We start from the raw sequence: 16,922 nt of genomic DNA, 5'->3' as shown, positions 1-16,922 counted from the left end.
AAAAAAAAAAAAAAAAAAGCATGCAAACAAGTGTCCAGAGTGACTTGGGTTTTGCAGGTGTTGCATCAATTAACTGCTTCCAAAAATATTTTGCATTTTGAAATGCAAAACTCCAGCGCTCCTGGTTCTGCGGTGAGAACTTTTATTAGACCAGCTAAAAAAATCAAGCCAAAAAACCCATCTTTTTTAGTTGGTCTAATAACAGGTTTCAGCTCTGAACCAGGAGCGCTCGGGTTTTTTGCATTTCTTCTCGTCCCAGACCAACACGGCTACCAAATATTCCCTTGTATATTTTGAATGCTTAGTGCCGTCTCTGCCTAGGCTGCAGCGGGCGGTACAGACCTCCCCTTCTCTTGCACTGGCACTTCCCTTTCCCCTGCCTGTGTTTTTCCACTGGAGGGAGTGAAGGAGCTGGATTTTATTAGACTGTGGCTGCAAACCGCTCCAGCACTGCCACCAGTTACCCCCAGCAAATCTCCTCTGCTATTAACATACCTTGCAAGATACCCTCAGCAACTGCCACATTCAGCAGCCCTGGCGCCAGGAGCGCTGCTGGGCAGGATTTCCTTTTTTCAACATAGCTTTTGTGGCTGAAGCAAGCAGGCCAGAATGAAGCAGCTCTTTTCACTTGTTCATTTGTTTGTTTTTTTTGACGAGAGACGTGATACAGAACATGGAAAAGGCGTTTTCAAAACCATTGACCCATTTCCCTAGAATACACCACACAAACATTTCTTTCTAAATGAAACGCACCAACATATTTGCTACAATAACGGAGGAACCACCAAAGAAGCTGTGTATATTACAAAGCAGATCAAACAATACAAGCTCAAGGTTCAAAGCACAAAGGAGCAAATAAGAAAGGGATACATCAATTAGGAATTTAATTAAGGAGGCATTAGTTAAGCAGTAGCGTGCCAAGCATCTGCCACTACCATAACAAGGACAGGAGTCACAGTTACTCAATCCCTGTCTTTGTAACAAACTGCATGTCACTGTGTAGAACAAGCAAGGACTGAGTGCAGTCCCCAGTAGCTCTTTGGTATAAGTGACAGCAGCCTGGTCCATCAGGTTAGAACAGCTCAGACCCTAACTTGACAGGGTGTTCTGCATTGCAGCTCTGCCTTGCACCTCCTAAAAACTCAGTGAGGCATGAGGCTGTTTCAGAGGAGTCGAGATTACACACAAGAACTGTCCAGTCTGGAGACAGTGTCCATGACACATGAAACCAAGCAGAGATGAAGCGTCAGAGTTTTTTTGGCCCCATGGGATCAGTTGATCTTGCTCTTTGTGCTCTCGGTACAGCGATTCAGAATGAGAGCTTTGCTGGGTCGGGGTGGGATGGCAGGCTGAGCCTTGGACTTGCTTTCTGTGGGTTCTGTGTTCTCGACTGCAAATAAAAAGACAGGGGCATGAACACCCGTGTTAGATGTACCTGTGCACTAAGGCTGGGGCTTTGAAAGGAGGCAAAACATCCTACTCCCACTGAATTTTGACCCCAACCCCTTTTTGATCCTATGCCACCCAAGTCAATGGTGCACAATCAGACCTTAAAGTGCTTTCATGTAAATAGCACATTCGGGATGACACCATATGGGATTTAGTAGGTTCTTGCCACACAGAATCATAGAAAATGAGGGTGGGAAGACACCTCAGAAGGTCATCTAGTCCAACCCCCTGCCCCAAGCAGGACCATCCCCAACTAGGTCATCCCAGCCAAGGCTTTGTCTAGCCAGGTCCTGAAAACCTCCAAGGATGGAGCTTCCGCCACCTCTCTGGGTAACCTGTTCTAGGGCTTTACTACCCTCCTAGTGAGAAAGTTCTTCCTAATAGCTAACCTAAACTTCCCTTGCTGCAACTTCCTTGTTCTGTCATCTGCCATCACTGAATACAGTCTAGATCCATCCTCCCTGAAACAACCCCTGAGGTAGCTGAAAATTGCTATTAAATTCCCCCCTCATTCGTCTCTTCATAGATTGTAGGATTGGAAGGGACCTATTAGATCATCGAGTCCAACCCCCTGCCCTGGGCAGGAAAGAGTACTGGGATCAAATGACCCCAGCTAGGTGGTTTGTCTCTTCTCCACATGACTCCTCTTAAAACTGTTCCCTCCCACTTTTTAAATAGTCAGATATTTTTCTGTGTGCTTTTATACACAGGCAGATATGGAGAAAGCCCAACCCTAATGCCCTACCAAAATAAAACTATGCATGCTTTCCCCACTGGGGGAGAGGATGGGAAAGCAAACAGCACGTGACAGATGGGCAGCCACGTTGCTTAAGGTGCCAATGAAAGGTCTTCAGCACCCAGTGATGAGTTCTTTGTATGAACCTTCCCTGAACTGAACAGGCTGCTCCAGGTGATGGAAGCCTAGAGACTGCAGAGATATCTGCCAACCCAAGGTTTAAAGAGGTCCCTGAGAGTTTCCTGCAGCAGAACACTCATTGCTACCTGCTGTATGGGGCCTCGGCCATCAGTCTAGTGCACTGAAACTTACTGATGGCGCTGGTCTTGTTCAGGAGATTGTCCTTCAGATTCCGCCGGCTCTGCATGTATATCTTGCTGTTCCGCCTGTAGGTCTCCTGGCTGATTTGCTTCCGGCTCTGGTTGTGGATGCTCTTGGCATTTCGGATAGTCGATCTGCACAGAGAAAAAAAGATGATGTCAGCTCTTCACCATTGTACACATAACTGCCTCCATCTCCCTACTCCAAGCTCCTCAACACAGGACATTTCTCTTCTTGACAGGCTGGCAGAGCTGTGGACAGAGCATCCTCATCTGGTCAGCCGATGTCTGTTCCATATTATCTCTGGCAAAAGGGCAGTGAATCGATGCCTGCTACTGTGGGCAGCTTTCTGCAAGGGGTTGTGCAAAATTTGACAGGCAGTGTCCAACTGCTACAACAATGCTTTGAAAAGGAACGAGTAATTGTGAAGGATGGGGAAGAAAGACTGTATATATAGCAACACTGAGCTCATCCCCAGATCTCCAAACACATTGCCAAAGAAGGCAAGTATCAGAGATCTTTTACCTCTTCACCTGTCAAAATAAAAGGACTTGCCCATGATTTCACATAGCATCTTGCACGTGGAAGGAGAGTGGCAGAGCCATATCCCCTGACTTTAAGGCCTGTGTCCCACCCAGTGGATGACACTGCTCCCATGTACATGTCTTTATGGTATATGCTGTGATTCCAAAGGATGCTATTCTTGAATTACTACAGGAATCCATTTGTGCATGTACGTATGCACGCACACGTACAGAAATGTATGCCAGAACCTTGCATCCACATACATGCACGTAAATACTTATCCCTTTGACATCAGTGGCAAAACGCCCTTTGACCTCAGTATTACCTGGACCTAGCTCCGAAAGAGATTAGACTACATGACTGTGAACTGTTTTGAGCATATAGCTGCCCAAGTCAGACCCATCTTACTGAAGAAATGAAAACAAAACTTATGTGAGAAATGAAAAAAGCACAAAGACAGTGCCAGGTTCACAGCTGGAAGAAGATGGCATGCTGCCATTGCACTTTCCTCTGGGATCTGGACTGGGACCAACTCACTTCTTCCTCAAAGTATCCAACAGCTGCAAGCAGATGGGTCCAGCTGTCCGTCACTGTTTTTTCTGCACCCTTCTCACCGGGGTACGAGACGATCCATACTCCAGAATTATGCCGCTCTCAAATGTTCAACACACCTCACATCCACAAAAGTACATGTCCCAGTTTTACAGCTGCTCTAACAGGAACAGCTTTCTTCCCAAGAGAAGGTTACATACCCCATGAGGCCTCATTTGTGTGACTAATTCCAGTGAATCTAGGTGACTTATCCAAACTGAAGACAAACTCAAGGCTTTAGACCAGGCTTGTCCAACATACGGCCCGCAGGCTGCCATGCGGCCCTCCAAGCTGCTTTCTGAGGCCCAAGGTGCTGTGACGGGAAACGAAAGTAAACACCGTACTTTCGTTTGGGGGGGGGGGGGTGGTGATGCAATACCACTTCCTGTGAGGTCTTTGAATCTGGCTTGCTGGCCCACTGGGTGATAAAAAGTTAATGATCCAGCCCCACACTCAGAAAGGTTGGACACCCCTGCTTCAGACTAAGGTTTCTCTCACTAGCAGTACCTCCCCAGCTTCTTCGTTTAATGACAAAAATGCCACAGTCACTGGTGCTGTAGAAATAGCGCAGTTACAAACCCCATGTTTACTGCCCTTGAGGTATCAAGAGCCAGATCTTCAGTGGGTATAAAATCAAATGGGGCTGCATGGAAAACGGTGGCACTAGAAAACTGCATGGAAAACTCATTTATGCCAATGGAGAACTGATCTGCAATCTGGCAGGGCTGGATTCAAGAGATTACAGAGGTATTTCGCAGCAAAGAAAAGATGCACTTAAACTATGCCCTTCCCACAAGTTGTCACTGCATCAGCATTAATGAGATATTATTGCTTTTTATCTTTTTAATCAAAAATAAAATCCTTTCCATTAGCTCAAATCCTCCCATCAGATTAGGCTGTTTGGCAGCTCTTATTAGTCAAATCTCTCTTTGCGCTTCAAAGATTCAATGAAAGCTGTTTTAAAAAAAATCCTACTTTAAAATGAAACAGGATTAGCCCAGAAAAGAAATTTGGCAAGAGCGCTCATAGATATAAATCTGAATAGAGAGAGAGCTGGAGTGAAGGCCATCTGGGCACGTGTTGAGAAAGGCTCCACATCTTCCTCTCCCCACAATGCTGACAGAGGTCAAGACTGCACAGGCACCTTGCAGACACACTGCCCACCTCTCACTGTCCTTCCAAGAAAAAGTCCCCTTTCCCCTTGCTCACAATTCCTCATTTCTAGGCTGGAAACCACTGCCTGGTTTCATTCTGTCATGCTCAACCAAGGTAATATGAACCTGCCTCCCATCCTACCTTCGAGGGGGGACACCTTTGTTCCTCATCTGGTTCTTTGCAGGGTTGTTTTCTTCTCCAGACTTCTGCAGATACATGGAGGGGTAATAGCCAGTGGTTGCATCCTTCCTGGGGTACAAAACAACCTTGTTCACCATGACAGCTCCTTTGCCATGGCAAAAGTGCATCCATACCCTTTCCCCACCTTCAACAGTGCAGCAGTTCTGGGTGAATTATTTTTGACATGCTTGGTGGCACAAAGGGTGGCAACCATCAATACAGCAACCTGCCTCTCTTCCTCATTGTCTCTCACAACGTCTCTACAGATGCTTTAATAACAAAGTGTTTTGATTCTGGAGAATGCATGGGTAATAGCAGTCGAGTGAGGGAGGATTCACAACATTTAGGGCCTAGTGGAACAGGCTGCCTAGGGAAGTTGTGGACTCTCCATCACTGGAAGTGTTCAAAAAGAGGTTGAACAGTTACTGGTCAGGGATGATCTAGGTGTAGCTATACCTATATTCTATTATGGGTGTTTCCCATGCTTCTGGGGTTTGCTGGTTGCCCCTTCTCCCCCTTTCTGCTACATGCATCAGGGTGTTTTTAAGCCTCTCTCAGAGCCACTGGGTGTTGGCTAAAGCCAAGGCTGGGGACTTTGACTTCAGCAGTGCTCCTGCTAACAGCAAAGCTGGAAGTTCCTGACTAGAGGGTCTTGCCCCTCTGCTCAGGGTCCAACCAATCGTCATATTTGGGGTCAGGAAGGAATTTTACCCCATGGTCAGATTGGTATGGACTGTGAGGAGTTTTTGCCTTCCTTCATAGCGGGGGCCATGGCCCTCTATCTGGAATCTTTTGAGCATTTCTTGACAACATTTCATAGAAGCAGGACATTGGCTGCCGCAGTTCCCCTGCTTTACCTGTGGAAGGTTAGGGTGTTAGGTCTGTCCTGTGTCAGAGTTAATGGTAGTTTTATGTAGAGTCTAGATTATGGTTTGTATGGGATGGTTTGGATAAAGATGATCCTGGCTCAGGCAGGGAGTTGACCCGAATGACCTCTGGAGGTCCCTTCCAGCCTTACTTCTCTATGATTCTATGGGCGTTTTTACACATGCTTCAGGAGTGTGGAGGGAAGGAAGGATGCTTTAATTAGAGCAGGTCTGAGAGCCCAGAGCATCTTGTGTATCAGCGTCCCCAGGTTTCAAAACGGCACTGGGGGTGCTTTATCTAAAGCTTGTCGAACAAGCTTCACTCATCCTTGATGCCTTCAACCTGACTGTGACCCTTACCTGACAACCCACCAGCCATCAAGTAGCTTATGGATGACTTCAATAGTGTCTCCCTCCTTCAGAGACATCTCATCCTCCTCAGTCGCTGTGTAGCTTTTTCTGACAATGTAGAGTTCACCTGCACACAAGAAAATAGAACTAAGGAAGCCTCAAAAAGGCGTATGGAGTGCTAGCATAGCACCAAGACCTCCAGAGAGGACCTCTCCAGCGATCGAAAGTAGGACTTTGGGGTAACTGAGGCAGAGAAAGAAAACACGGTAGTAGACTGGGTAGTATCCTAATAAGGGAGGAAGAAATGAAAGCAGGATTCTACGGCATATACAAAACTCCGTGAACTTCCTCAGACCCTAGCACATCAGGTAGTTTCCCATGTAAATTAACTTACCCTCCTTGAGTAATGCACACAGGTCGGAATTAAATAAAAAGTTCCACCACATGAAATCCTGGAAAGCACTATATCCTTTCCTAATAACAATGCCTCAGGCCCAGATGGCTACCCAAGTGATTTCTATAAACTATACTTGAAATAAATTGCCACCATCTTTAACAAGTGCTATAATCACATACTGAAATCCAAAGAACAACCCCAAAACTTCTAAGCCATCACCCTTTGTCATAAAGAAGGCAGAGATAAAAAGAATGTGAAAATTACAGGCCCATAATGCTTTTCAATGTAGATTTAAAAAAAAACCTAAAAAAAAAACTTTAGCCAGCGAATTAAATGCTGTTATTGGTGTGCTGGCCAAAATGGATTGGCATCAAGGCCAAATTGGATTTTATCCCTGGCAGATTTGTATTGGATGACGTCAGAAGAATCATAAAAATAATACAACAAAGAAGGAACACTGAAGTCCAACAGCTAATTGTTTCATTAAATGTAGAAAAGGTATTTGACAGGATTGAATGGCCTTTTTTTATTTGAGACTGAGAGTAAAATGGGATTTACTGGGAATTTTGTTATTTGGCGTGCTGCTATTTACAAAGAACCTGAATCGCAGATTCTAATCAACATTAATCTCACTGAGCCTTTACAGCCAGAGAGAGGTACCAGACAGGACTGTCCTTGCTGTCTACTGTTGTTTAATATAGACTTTGAACCACTAGCGCAAAGCATCAGAGAAAACAAAGATATCAAGGGAGTTATTTTGGGAGGAGGAAAGCATAAGGTTGCATTTTTGCAAATGGGGTGTGTGCGCGCAAGCAGATCAATACCTAAAGTTGTAGGAACTACTGCAGCCTATGGCAAGCTCTCAGAATAGAAAATGAACTATTATAAATCCTCTGCATTGGTTTCTGCTAAAATGGATAGTGATTAGAGATCTCTAGAGAGTATAATCCCATTTAAAGTGGAACACACTGAAATAAAATACCTTGGAACTAAAATTACAGAAGATCCCAAGTGGTTAGACTAAACAAACTTTTTACATCTCACTGAACAGGTTCAGAAAGAACTACATTCTTGGTAAAACCTTCTAAGAAGCTGGATAAGCAGCACTGATCCCGTGAAGAGGATGGTCCTGCCAAAATGTTACATATGATGTCAACCTTGCCCAAAAGGTTGCCAGTAATATTTTGTAAATGGCTGCAAAAAATTCATGAAAACTTTGTGTGGCAAAATAAAAAAGCCCAGAATCAATGGGAAACTAATGGTAGAGAACAGAAAAGACGGGAGACTCAGTGCTGCTCATTTTAAAAAGCACCACTGAGCAGTCACACTTAGAACCACAGAAATGTAGTGTAATCCACCACAAAACACTCCATGGGCTGATATGGAAAGTAATGTACTTTTGCATTACCCTACCTAAGTTCAGTGGCCCTAGATCTATGGTACAGGTACCACCAGTCCTACGCAGACAACCTGTCAGCGATACACATTAACAGATTTATTATAATTACTTTATACGACAAAAGTTTGCTGGTGGTACTTAAGGTTGTATCATTTTAAATTGGTGGTGCAGAATCTGTTCAGAGTTTGGGAACTGCTGCCCTAGATGATGTGGAAATGGATAATGCCTACACCCCCATTATTATTCCTAGGCTTTAGATTTTTAATTTAGCAGTCATCGCAGGAACAGAATAAGAGCAACGGACAATAAGGTACCTGGCACAATTATTTTGCAATGAAAGTATTTCTTTTGATGCAATAAATGTAATATTGGATGATCCATGCAATAAATTCCAGAATATGCAGGTAAGAAGGTTTTCAACACAATCTAATAGGAAAAAACCTATTTTACTTGTTCTCCAGCTGTGATTAAAAGGACACTTTGATTTTTCCTCAGCTAAGGCTATTTTAACCAAAAGTTCTGCAGCAGTTGAACCCTATAACAGCAAATCTCCAGCCACATATGTTAAAAACTGGGAGTGTCTTAGGTACATAACTGCGGAATTGGAGAGCAAAATCATGGACAAACACCCACACTCTGCCCCCTTGTCTCTGGCAACAAGACAGACTTTGGTCAAATTACTGCATTGATCGTATCTTACTCCATCTAGATTTAAAATATCCAAATGATATTTCTAGCTTGCTGGGAGGGTCACACGCAAAAAAGTACTACCATACATACGTGGTGGAACTACCCTTATGTACAGGGTTTCTGGATATCTTCCAGAAAATAAAACATTAATGTAGTAACTGGATTGTGGTTCCCCCACCCTTCAACCATTTTTTTCCTTCTTGGGATATCTGCCAAGCTTCCAGCTATGGATTACTACAAATCTCTGTGCGTCCACCTCATCTCAGCAGCTGTCAATGTGATTGCTAGAATCTTGGAAACAGGAATCCCCATCAAGTCAGGGAGAATACCATACATATTCACCATAAAGAATCTTCCCACTACACTAAAAGTTAAGTATGAGGATTTTTATGCCACCCAGTTTCCACGCTTTGACTATCTGAAAGAAAAGCATCATAATTAATTTGCAACATGGAGACAGAAGTCTGTTAAAAAATGAAAAGGCAACAGGAGCAAAACCTGATGGACAGTGACTTTGTGGGAAGTCACTGGAACATTTATGTAGAGGACTACAAGTTATATCCCAAATGTGTTTTTGTTCTACTGTTCTTTATCTGGTTATGTTTTTATATGGTTCTGGATTTGTGTTCAGAAAAAATAAAAGAAAAAAATATTTAAAAAAAATAATTGGGGTGCATTTATGTAGCAGAATTTCCTCTGGGCCTGACTTTTAGCTGAAAGTTTTAGAAATGCTAGCCAATGCAGCCAGGCCAGATGCAGGTAATAAAAGTATCATGAGTCAACCAGGCTGGCTGTTTATTAGCTCCTTAATCCTGCGGTCAGAATAAAGAACAAGAAGTCACTCTGCTGGAAATACGCCCACAATCATGAGTCACTGTGAGACACGACTTAAGAGCCTTTGTGGCTACAAATGCCAAGAGTCTATAAAAGAGCAAAGCAACTTGCAACGCAATCTGACCTTTCTGCACCTTCCGACTCCAGGGCAGGATGTAAAAAGATTCTACCTGCGTTATTCCAACACCCTGCTCAGAAGTACTAAGGAGATGTCCACAAGGGATTAACAATCCGACTATGTGGCTAGTTGGCATGATATATTCTTACCTGCATAGTTGGGCTCTTGCTCTTCAGACTCATCAGGACCATCCACGGGCTCCAGGTAGGCAGCTGGGACCCAACCCCGTTTATTCTTTAGCTGACAGAACCACCAGCCTGTAACGCACACAACAGCGCATTGCTACTCAATCCAGATGCAGAGCTTCTACAATGAGGACTATTCCCAAATAACTCATCGGGAAGAGCTACACTAGTACATTTCCAAGTGTGGACAAAACCTCCATTCTGCTTTTACCACCTCTGCGTCAGAAGATACAAGTGAGGTGGAGCTGCTGGGCATTTTTTATACCAGTGAATATATAAAGCAAGGGCTGTCATCTGACAATACAGGGCTCTGTTCTATGGCATTAGAGTCCTAACGCTACATTTAATGCCCTTGAAAACTACTTGTGATTGTATTTCCCTTTGTGATTATTAGGCAACTGCTACGTATAAACTGCCCTTCCTCCTAGCAGTTCCTGACCGCCAAATCTGAATGCAGCAACCAGCTTGGGCTTCACTGAAAGGCAGCCACCTCCGGGATGAAATAAAGATGCATTTATGTCTGAGTGTCTTTTAGTGGCAGGCAAACCAGAGGACAGAAAAAAAGAGGAAGTACGTATATTCATTGAGCCCCCACATTTTATATATGGTTCCTGTCACTGTTCATGAGCAGAGCATGTCTAGAATGCTATTAATAGTCTATCAAACCTTGAATAGGACTCAACAAAAACTGGCCCATGTATTTTCTAATGGCTTGTAGGACAAGTCATGAAGGTGCGTCTGAAAGAGGCAATACGGTGCAAGGGAGTACGCTCCAGGTGTACTAAACAGCCCCATGGCGACCCATAAATCATGCACAGTGAGCCAATGGTTGTGGATGGAAAGCCATTGGTGTTTGCCCCCATATCTTCTTGGATAACATGATTTAGGAATAGGGGTTCGGGTGTCAACCCGCATGAAAACAAAATGTGGGAAGTTGTTGTCACGCGCCAAGCATGAGGATCATATACTTCATGCTATTTTTTTCTCCTGTGACAGCAACCACCTCCCTATGACTCATGCAAGGAACTCCATGGATTTTCTCAGGCTGTCTTACTGGTCGAAATCTACTATCATGCGGAAACATGTGGTGTCTTCCCATCCCCACCACCCTAAAAGGGCTGCCTTTTCCAAGGGCTCTGCTCTTTCAGACCTGGTTGGCTGGCTCTCTCAAATCATTCCCTGTCATCAAGCTTGCTCTCCCACGAGCCTCAGTCATGGGCTGCGACCTGACAGCACTGTATGCTATGCACAAAATAAGCACAGCGCTGCCCACAAGACCCACCAGAGGAAGCCGATAACACATTGCAAGTTCAGAACATTGCACAAACAATATTCTGCAACCTCACCCTCAGGAAGGAGGATGGTGATGTTATCTTCTATTTAGACACACTGGATGGTGATGCCCCCTCCCTGAGGGCTGTGGGCGGATGGCTATAGTTACAGCAGAGTAAACACGAGCGTGGGAGACATCCTGGCAGCGACGGAGTCCAACCCACCAGCTGTGGTTCTAACAGCTCAAAGGCATGAGAAAGGTGCCTCATCCCTGCTCTGGCTCAGTGCTGGAGCAGGGATGAACTGGGCTTATGAAAAACTGTCCAAGGCCACCAAACAAGTAAGTGGCTAGGCCAGGAATGCAACCCCGGTACGTTTAGATCTCGACCCTACTCAAGCTGCCTCTGCTAAAAGAATTTGATAGAACTAGAGGCTGACCCCTCCCCAAAAGGTCTCTGTAACTTGAAGACCATGTCTCAACTGCAAACTGAGCTTGTTGTCAGTGCTGTGCAGATGTGGCTGCACCACTGTTGGTCTGTGAGTTAGGACGGGTAGACCCATGCACCATGTTTGAGAGCAGTGCTGCCAGGTGCAGCAAGTTGGCAGCCTAAATGTGGCCAAACTCCCTTGAGCCTTAAAGCCAAGCACAGGTCCTGGTCTTTCCCTTTGCCATGGGCTGAAACAATAACCCAGGCCTGGTAAACTCAGCACAATGCAACTGAAGTGCCTTTACAGAGCCAGAAGCTTTTACCACTTTCACTCTTCTCCACAATATCCACCAAATCCCCCGCTTTGATAGCCATCTCAGATTTGGAGTTCTTCTCGTAGTCACTGATTGCACGGTATGTCTGCAGGATGATGGGACCAGTGATATCTGCAGGAGAGAAGGAGGAGAATTTGACGAGTTCCTTTAGCTACTTCCCATCCAGCAGTGCAGCAGCCCAGCTCTACCCAACTCAGTGGGAAGTGCCAAAGCCACTCAATCTCTAGTAGGTGAGGCCAGCTCTAGTGTTTTTGTGAAGTTTGAGGAACTTTGAGAATGAAAAAAAAAGGGCAGCAGGAATTTTAATAACATTATCAAGACAGCCACAGTGACCGGCAGCTCTTAGGAACCCTGCATTCTTCATATTCATAGCACAGCATCCAGCAGCTAACTCTGGGATTTAATATAGTGGACAGACCACCAGTAACCCAGGCAGTGCTTGCCCATCAGAGGCTGCCAGCATTCAGGCACAAGCTGCCACCCACATTGTGCTGCCCTGAGCAATCTGGTCCTGCCACATGGTTGTGCACAGGCATTCTAGTTCTCCGGGGAGAGGAAATCCACTGTGAGCTGCTGGAGCAATGAAACAGCAGACAAAGTGCACCTGTGTAATAAGCAGGGGCTTGCAGATCCACCAGCTGCTGGGCGGACAGGTGCTGAGTGCAGAAGGGAGACGCAGCCTGACCACGAAACTAGACCATGGAACTTTTGTGGTTGCAGAAATCCATTTGGCCATGACCCCAGTCCTGGCCCCACTGCACTGAGGGGCAAGTCACCGAACCACATTCCAGGATGGGTTCCCCAGCACTGCCCAAGACACACTCCTACTCTGGAGGGGATTCTGTGGGCATGTTCCTTGGGTATTACTGGGACCCCATGCTTGCTGCGACTTAGACACCGAGCTGCTTGTCAGCCTTGCAGCAATCACAGCGCTCTCTTACCTGTTAAGTTTTGCTTGGAGTCCTTTGGCAACAGAAACGTCTCAGGTTTCTTGATCCTAAATAAATGACAACAAAGCCCACGTAAGGGCACTGGAGTGACTGCCGGTTTCCTTTCCATTCCTGTCAGTGAGAGCTGTCCCCTTCCTCCATATAAATGGCGAAGTGACATTTGCAACAAGGAACACTTTAATAATGGTGTTTCTGAGTGGATGAAATGCTGTATTTAAATCTTTTGGTGTGTGACAGTTTGAGCACAGAGCTCTGACAAGAACAGCCAGTATAACTGGAGCTCTTCTGTGCTTCAGTTTTGCTGTCTTTAAAACGGGGATCATAATAACACAATAAGAGAAAGGCAAAAGCAAGCCTCCAGAAAGATGTGTAGAAAGGGGTGTATGGCAAGAGGCAAAGGGACTGTGAGTGGAAGAGATTATACTCACAGACTGTCTGTAGGTGGGTTCAAGTCATCAGGCCTGACTTTGAAGAAGGTCAGCACATGCGGGCATCTGGAAATCTTGCGCGGCAGATTCACCAAGGTGTAGCAGTATTCAGTAAGTGTGCCTTGCCTGTTCTGCGTGGATTTGTGGCCATCAAACCACTTTGGTGCTAGAAAGGAGATGAAAGGAGCAAACTCAGATGTATTTTTTTAAAGCTGGCTGTGCCTTCAGTCTACAGCTGCAGCGAGATACCTCATATCAGTGGCGTAACTAGGGTGGTCACCAAAACACAAGCCCTGGGTGCCCACTTAGCAGGGGCACAGGAATGGGAGCCATTGCTGCTGCTGGCCAGGTGCAAAATCTGGTTGTTACAACCTCTGCCTCACGTCCTCCTCACACAGAGCTGGAAAGCACCACACATTGTTCAGAGCTTTAGTTACTGTCCATTCCAATTGCCCTTTGACAACTGAAGCGGTAACAGCATTTAGGAGCGTCCCAAACCCGCCTCCTCAGACACTACAGGCAACATTTTCCACGGCAGCAGTTATTGCTGACTGCAGAAAGTTGGCACGTAGAGAAAGCCTCACTAGCACTTGAGAAAAATGTGTCCTCTCTATTCATTTTCAGAGAGCCATTGTAAAAAAGGCACTGATTTTAAAGCAGCTCTGAAGCCACAGCATGAAGTTCCCCAGTTTGCAAACACCTGGGACAATTGCTCATGCTGCACCAAGACAGGAACTCTGCATTGAAACTGAGAGAGAGAAAGGACTCACTCAGAAGAAGTCTGTTGTGGAGGGCAGTATAGATCACAGCAAAAAGGCCCATTATTAATCTCAAAAAGGCGGAGAACATCCCCACAAGATTAAGCCTGACATCTTCCTGTGGGTTATCGAGTCAGAAAAAGACTGTCAGCTGCAGAGGCAATGCTCTTGTCCTATGGTCCAAGGAAGCTTGATCGGTCGGTTCCAAAGCCAGGGAATGGCCATATGGTTTTAACAGCCAGGGTGATCCTAATCCAGACTTGGTGATGGGAGAAGGGCCCAAGCCTGCTGACCAAGATACCTGAACCTCTGACATTTCATAATTCAAATAATACTTCCTCAAAACCAAGGGGTGATCAGGTCTGGAGGAACAAAGCTGATAACTCATCTGGGCTTGTTGCTAAACTTCCTGGTATTTTAAATACTGGTTGCAGATAAGAGTTAAGAAGAAGTGCTGTTGGGCTCATGCACAAGTGCCGATTCTTTAGAACTGCAGCAGGGTTGCCAGCAAAGCAGAGCAATGCACAGTTACTACAGGCTAGGAGGAAATGCATCTGCCTCATAGCCCAGTGTGTTTGCATAGGAAAATGAACCGACCAGCTCATTCTCCTTACCACCTAGAAGGACACCAATGCAGCCATAAGCGATGATCTCATACAATCACCAAACTAATTTATTAGCCAGCAGGGGACTTTCAGTTCCTCAGATTTCTAAAATACTCTGCTCTCGCTTGGGCTCATTGTGTGCATTTAGGGAAATTAATGTTATAAATACGTGGTGAGTTATGAGCTGCCCAGGTGGCAGGGTCTCAGAATCGTAACGTACGGTGGATACGTGCAGCTTGGCTGCTTAACAATGAATCTGACTGGCGTGGGCCTCTCAGAGGCCCCTGGCTCTGTGATATCTATTTGTTGAACCTCATAGGACCGGGGTGTTGTTCCTGTAGGAGGAAACCAAGACAATTCCCCTCTGACTTTTATGGTCATCAGATAGAAGGATTATATTAACCCCTGCCAGGAACTCTAGTTCCTCCTCCTCCCTGGAGGTTATATTGGCCAAAAAGCTCTGCTCCTGCTTAGATGTCTACTTGGGCAGAATCACTCAGTTCCCCTCTGCTCCCATAGCTCTGAGCTGTAATCAATGCACAAATCAACCTATAACTATCCCTGTGCAGAAAACACTCATCAGATTTTAAGCTCTGCAGACCACGACTCATTTCCTTCATGTCTTGTACAATACAAAACACACTGTCAGAGCCTCTTATGAAACACAGGAGACATACAAAATGAAGCAGACTTTCACCAATTGGTTTGCTGGGTTGCTGTAACTTCAGGACATTGAACCCTGAAGTAGCAATGCTGCAGAACAGTGTAATAACTCCTTTGCTGTTTATAGCCAAGCCTGGTTTCCTGCCAGTTGCTCTGCAAATATACAGGTAACAAAACAGTGGGGGAGTGGCAGCAGGGGTAAGCAGATGTAGGTTCCCAACTCCCTCTCAGCCATCACTATCCTTCAGTGTGCAAGGAAGACATTTCTGTGCTCATATAACTTAGGAAGGTGCACATGGGTTTCGTCTGGAAGTTCAATGAGTCTCATGCTTCACCGGTGCTCTTCAGTCACAACCAGCGCTCTTCATTGTACAGCAGCCCTTACAATTTTTCAGACTCGGACATTCCCTCTTCAGCACAACCCTAACAACAGCTTCACAGTAGAGCCGAGTATCTCTGTGCATCAGGAGCAGCTACAGAGATGGACACTGGTCCACTTCACTCTCCCTATGTTTCATGATTAACTCAGCTCTCACCAGAAGCAAGCATCAGTTTACCCTACCATCTGCTCTTCTGCATTTAATGATGAAATCCTTCACAAGCAAGGAAGGAAAAACAATGACAAACGCACATAACCCACAGCCCAGAAACACATAAAAACAAATGCAACTACACCCACCAACTCTGTTGCGCAAGATAGGATGCTAGGAAATGAAATGAAACTGCTAGAATGTGCAAACCCATGCAAAATTAACATGCCACAGGAAAGTACAGAGGAGCCCAGAGGGGCATTCTCCAGTCAACTCTAATGTCCATGTCAGCACTGTTAGCTGTTGGCTTGTAATTGCTCAAGGGCCACTTGAATCAATGCCAGAGAAGATGCCTGGTACCTTGGTCTAGCTTTCTAACAAGGCAGTGGGAAAACTCCCATTGATTTGAATGGAAGCAGCATGGTATTCGAATTGCTGCTCTGCTTGAACACCGGTTATTCCAGGCATTCACCATCTCCAAAGTGCTAATGAACTAGCCTCCACAATCACAGACAGACAATAATGACACGCAAAAAGAGGGAAACCAGCCAAGGTTGGTGACAGAACCCTGATCTTTTGCTTCCCCACACTGTGCCTCGGCTGCAAGGCACAGGGATGAACAGACAAGCTCTTTGCCTGCCAAGGTTTATCTCAGCAGCACCTGCGTGCTTTTTACAGCAGTTGTTTGCATCATCACTAGGTTGCAAGGGCAAGAGCTGCCTAGGGCTGCACTTGGGTGTGTGTCAATGCTCTCTCTGCAGCGTAAGATGCAGGCATCTCCCTATAAGCATGGTGCTCTGCCTACCCCTGCCAGAGCTGGGCCTACAGGCCATGGTGGTTTCCAACCTGACGGTTTGGGAAGCGTCCAGCACAAATGCAGTTAATTGCATTTATTTGTTTTAACTAAAGCGTCTCAATTTACCCCCAAGTACCCACTGCTGCCACAAAATTGACACAAGAAGAGATAGTGCACCTGCCAATGCTTATGGAGCTGTAACTATGAGGAAATACAGAATAAATATGAGAGCTTCTAGACCTACCAACCTAGACCCCCCATGGGCATTTATACACATACTCGGGTGGGGGGGCGGGCACTTTAATTAGAGTGGCTCTAAGAGCTGCTCTAATTAAAGCAATAGTCACCAACCAGTGGATC

General features: G+C 45.5%; 1 protein-coding gene across 1 annotated transcript in view; it reads right to left on the bottom strand.

The window, feature by feature from the left end:
• Positions 1 to 618: 618 nt before the first annotated feature.
• The window catches only part of NCF1 (neutrophil cytosolic factor 1), a 23,156-nt gene continuing 6,852 nt past the window's right edge, over positions 619 to 16,922 (bottom strand). The window contains exons 4-11 of the mRNA XM_019545480.1: positions 13,211 to 13,376; positions 12,774 to 12,829; positions 11,821 to 11,943; positions 9,762 to 9,869; positions 6,184 to 6,301; positions 4,919 to 5,026; positions 2,498 to 2,640; positions 619 to 1,390 (exon numbers count right to left, since the gene is read on the bottom strand). Coding sequence (XP_019401025.1) covers positions 1,272 to 1,390; positions 2,498 to 2,640; positions 4,919 to 5,026; positions 6,184 to 6,301; positions 9,762 to 9,869; positions 11,821 to 11,943; positions 12,774 to 12,829; positions 13,211 to 13,376 — 941 coding nt within the window. The 3' untranslated portion in view covers positions 619 to 1,271. The remainder of the gene's footprint in view (positions 1,391 to 2,497; positions 2,641 to 4,918; positions 5,027 to 6,183; positions 6,302 to 9,761; positions 9,870 to 11,820; positions 11,944 to 12,773; positions 12,830 to 13,210; positions 13,377 to 16,922) is intronic.

Source organism: Crocodylus porosus, unplaced genomic scaffold (genome assembly GCF_001723895.1).
Source record: "Crocodylus porosus isolate Cpor-Errol unplaced genomic scaffold, CroPor_comp1, whole genome shotgun sequence".
NCBI classification, from domain to species: domain Eukaryota; kingdom Metazoa; phylum Chordata; order Crocodylia; family Crocodylidae; genus Crocodylus; species Crocodylus porosus.
This window is presented reverse-complemented; position numbering and strand designations above follow the sequence as displayed.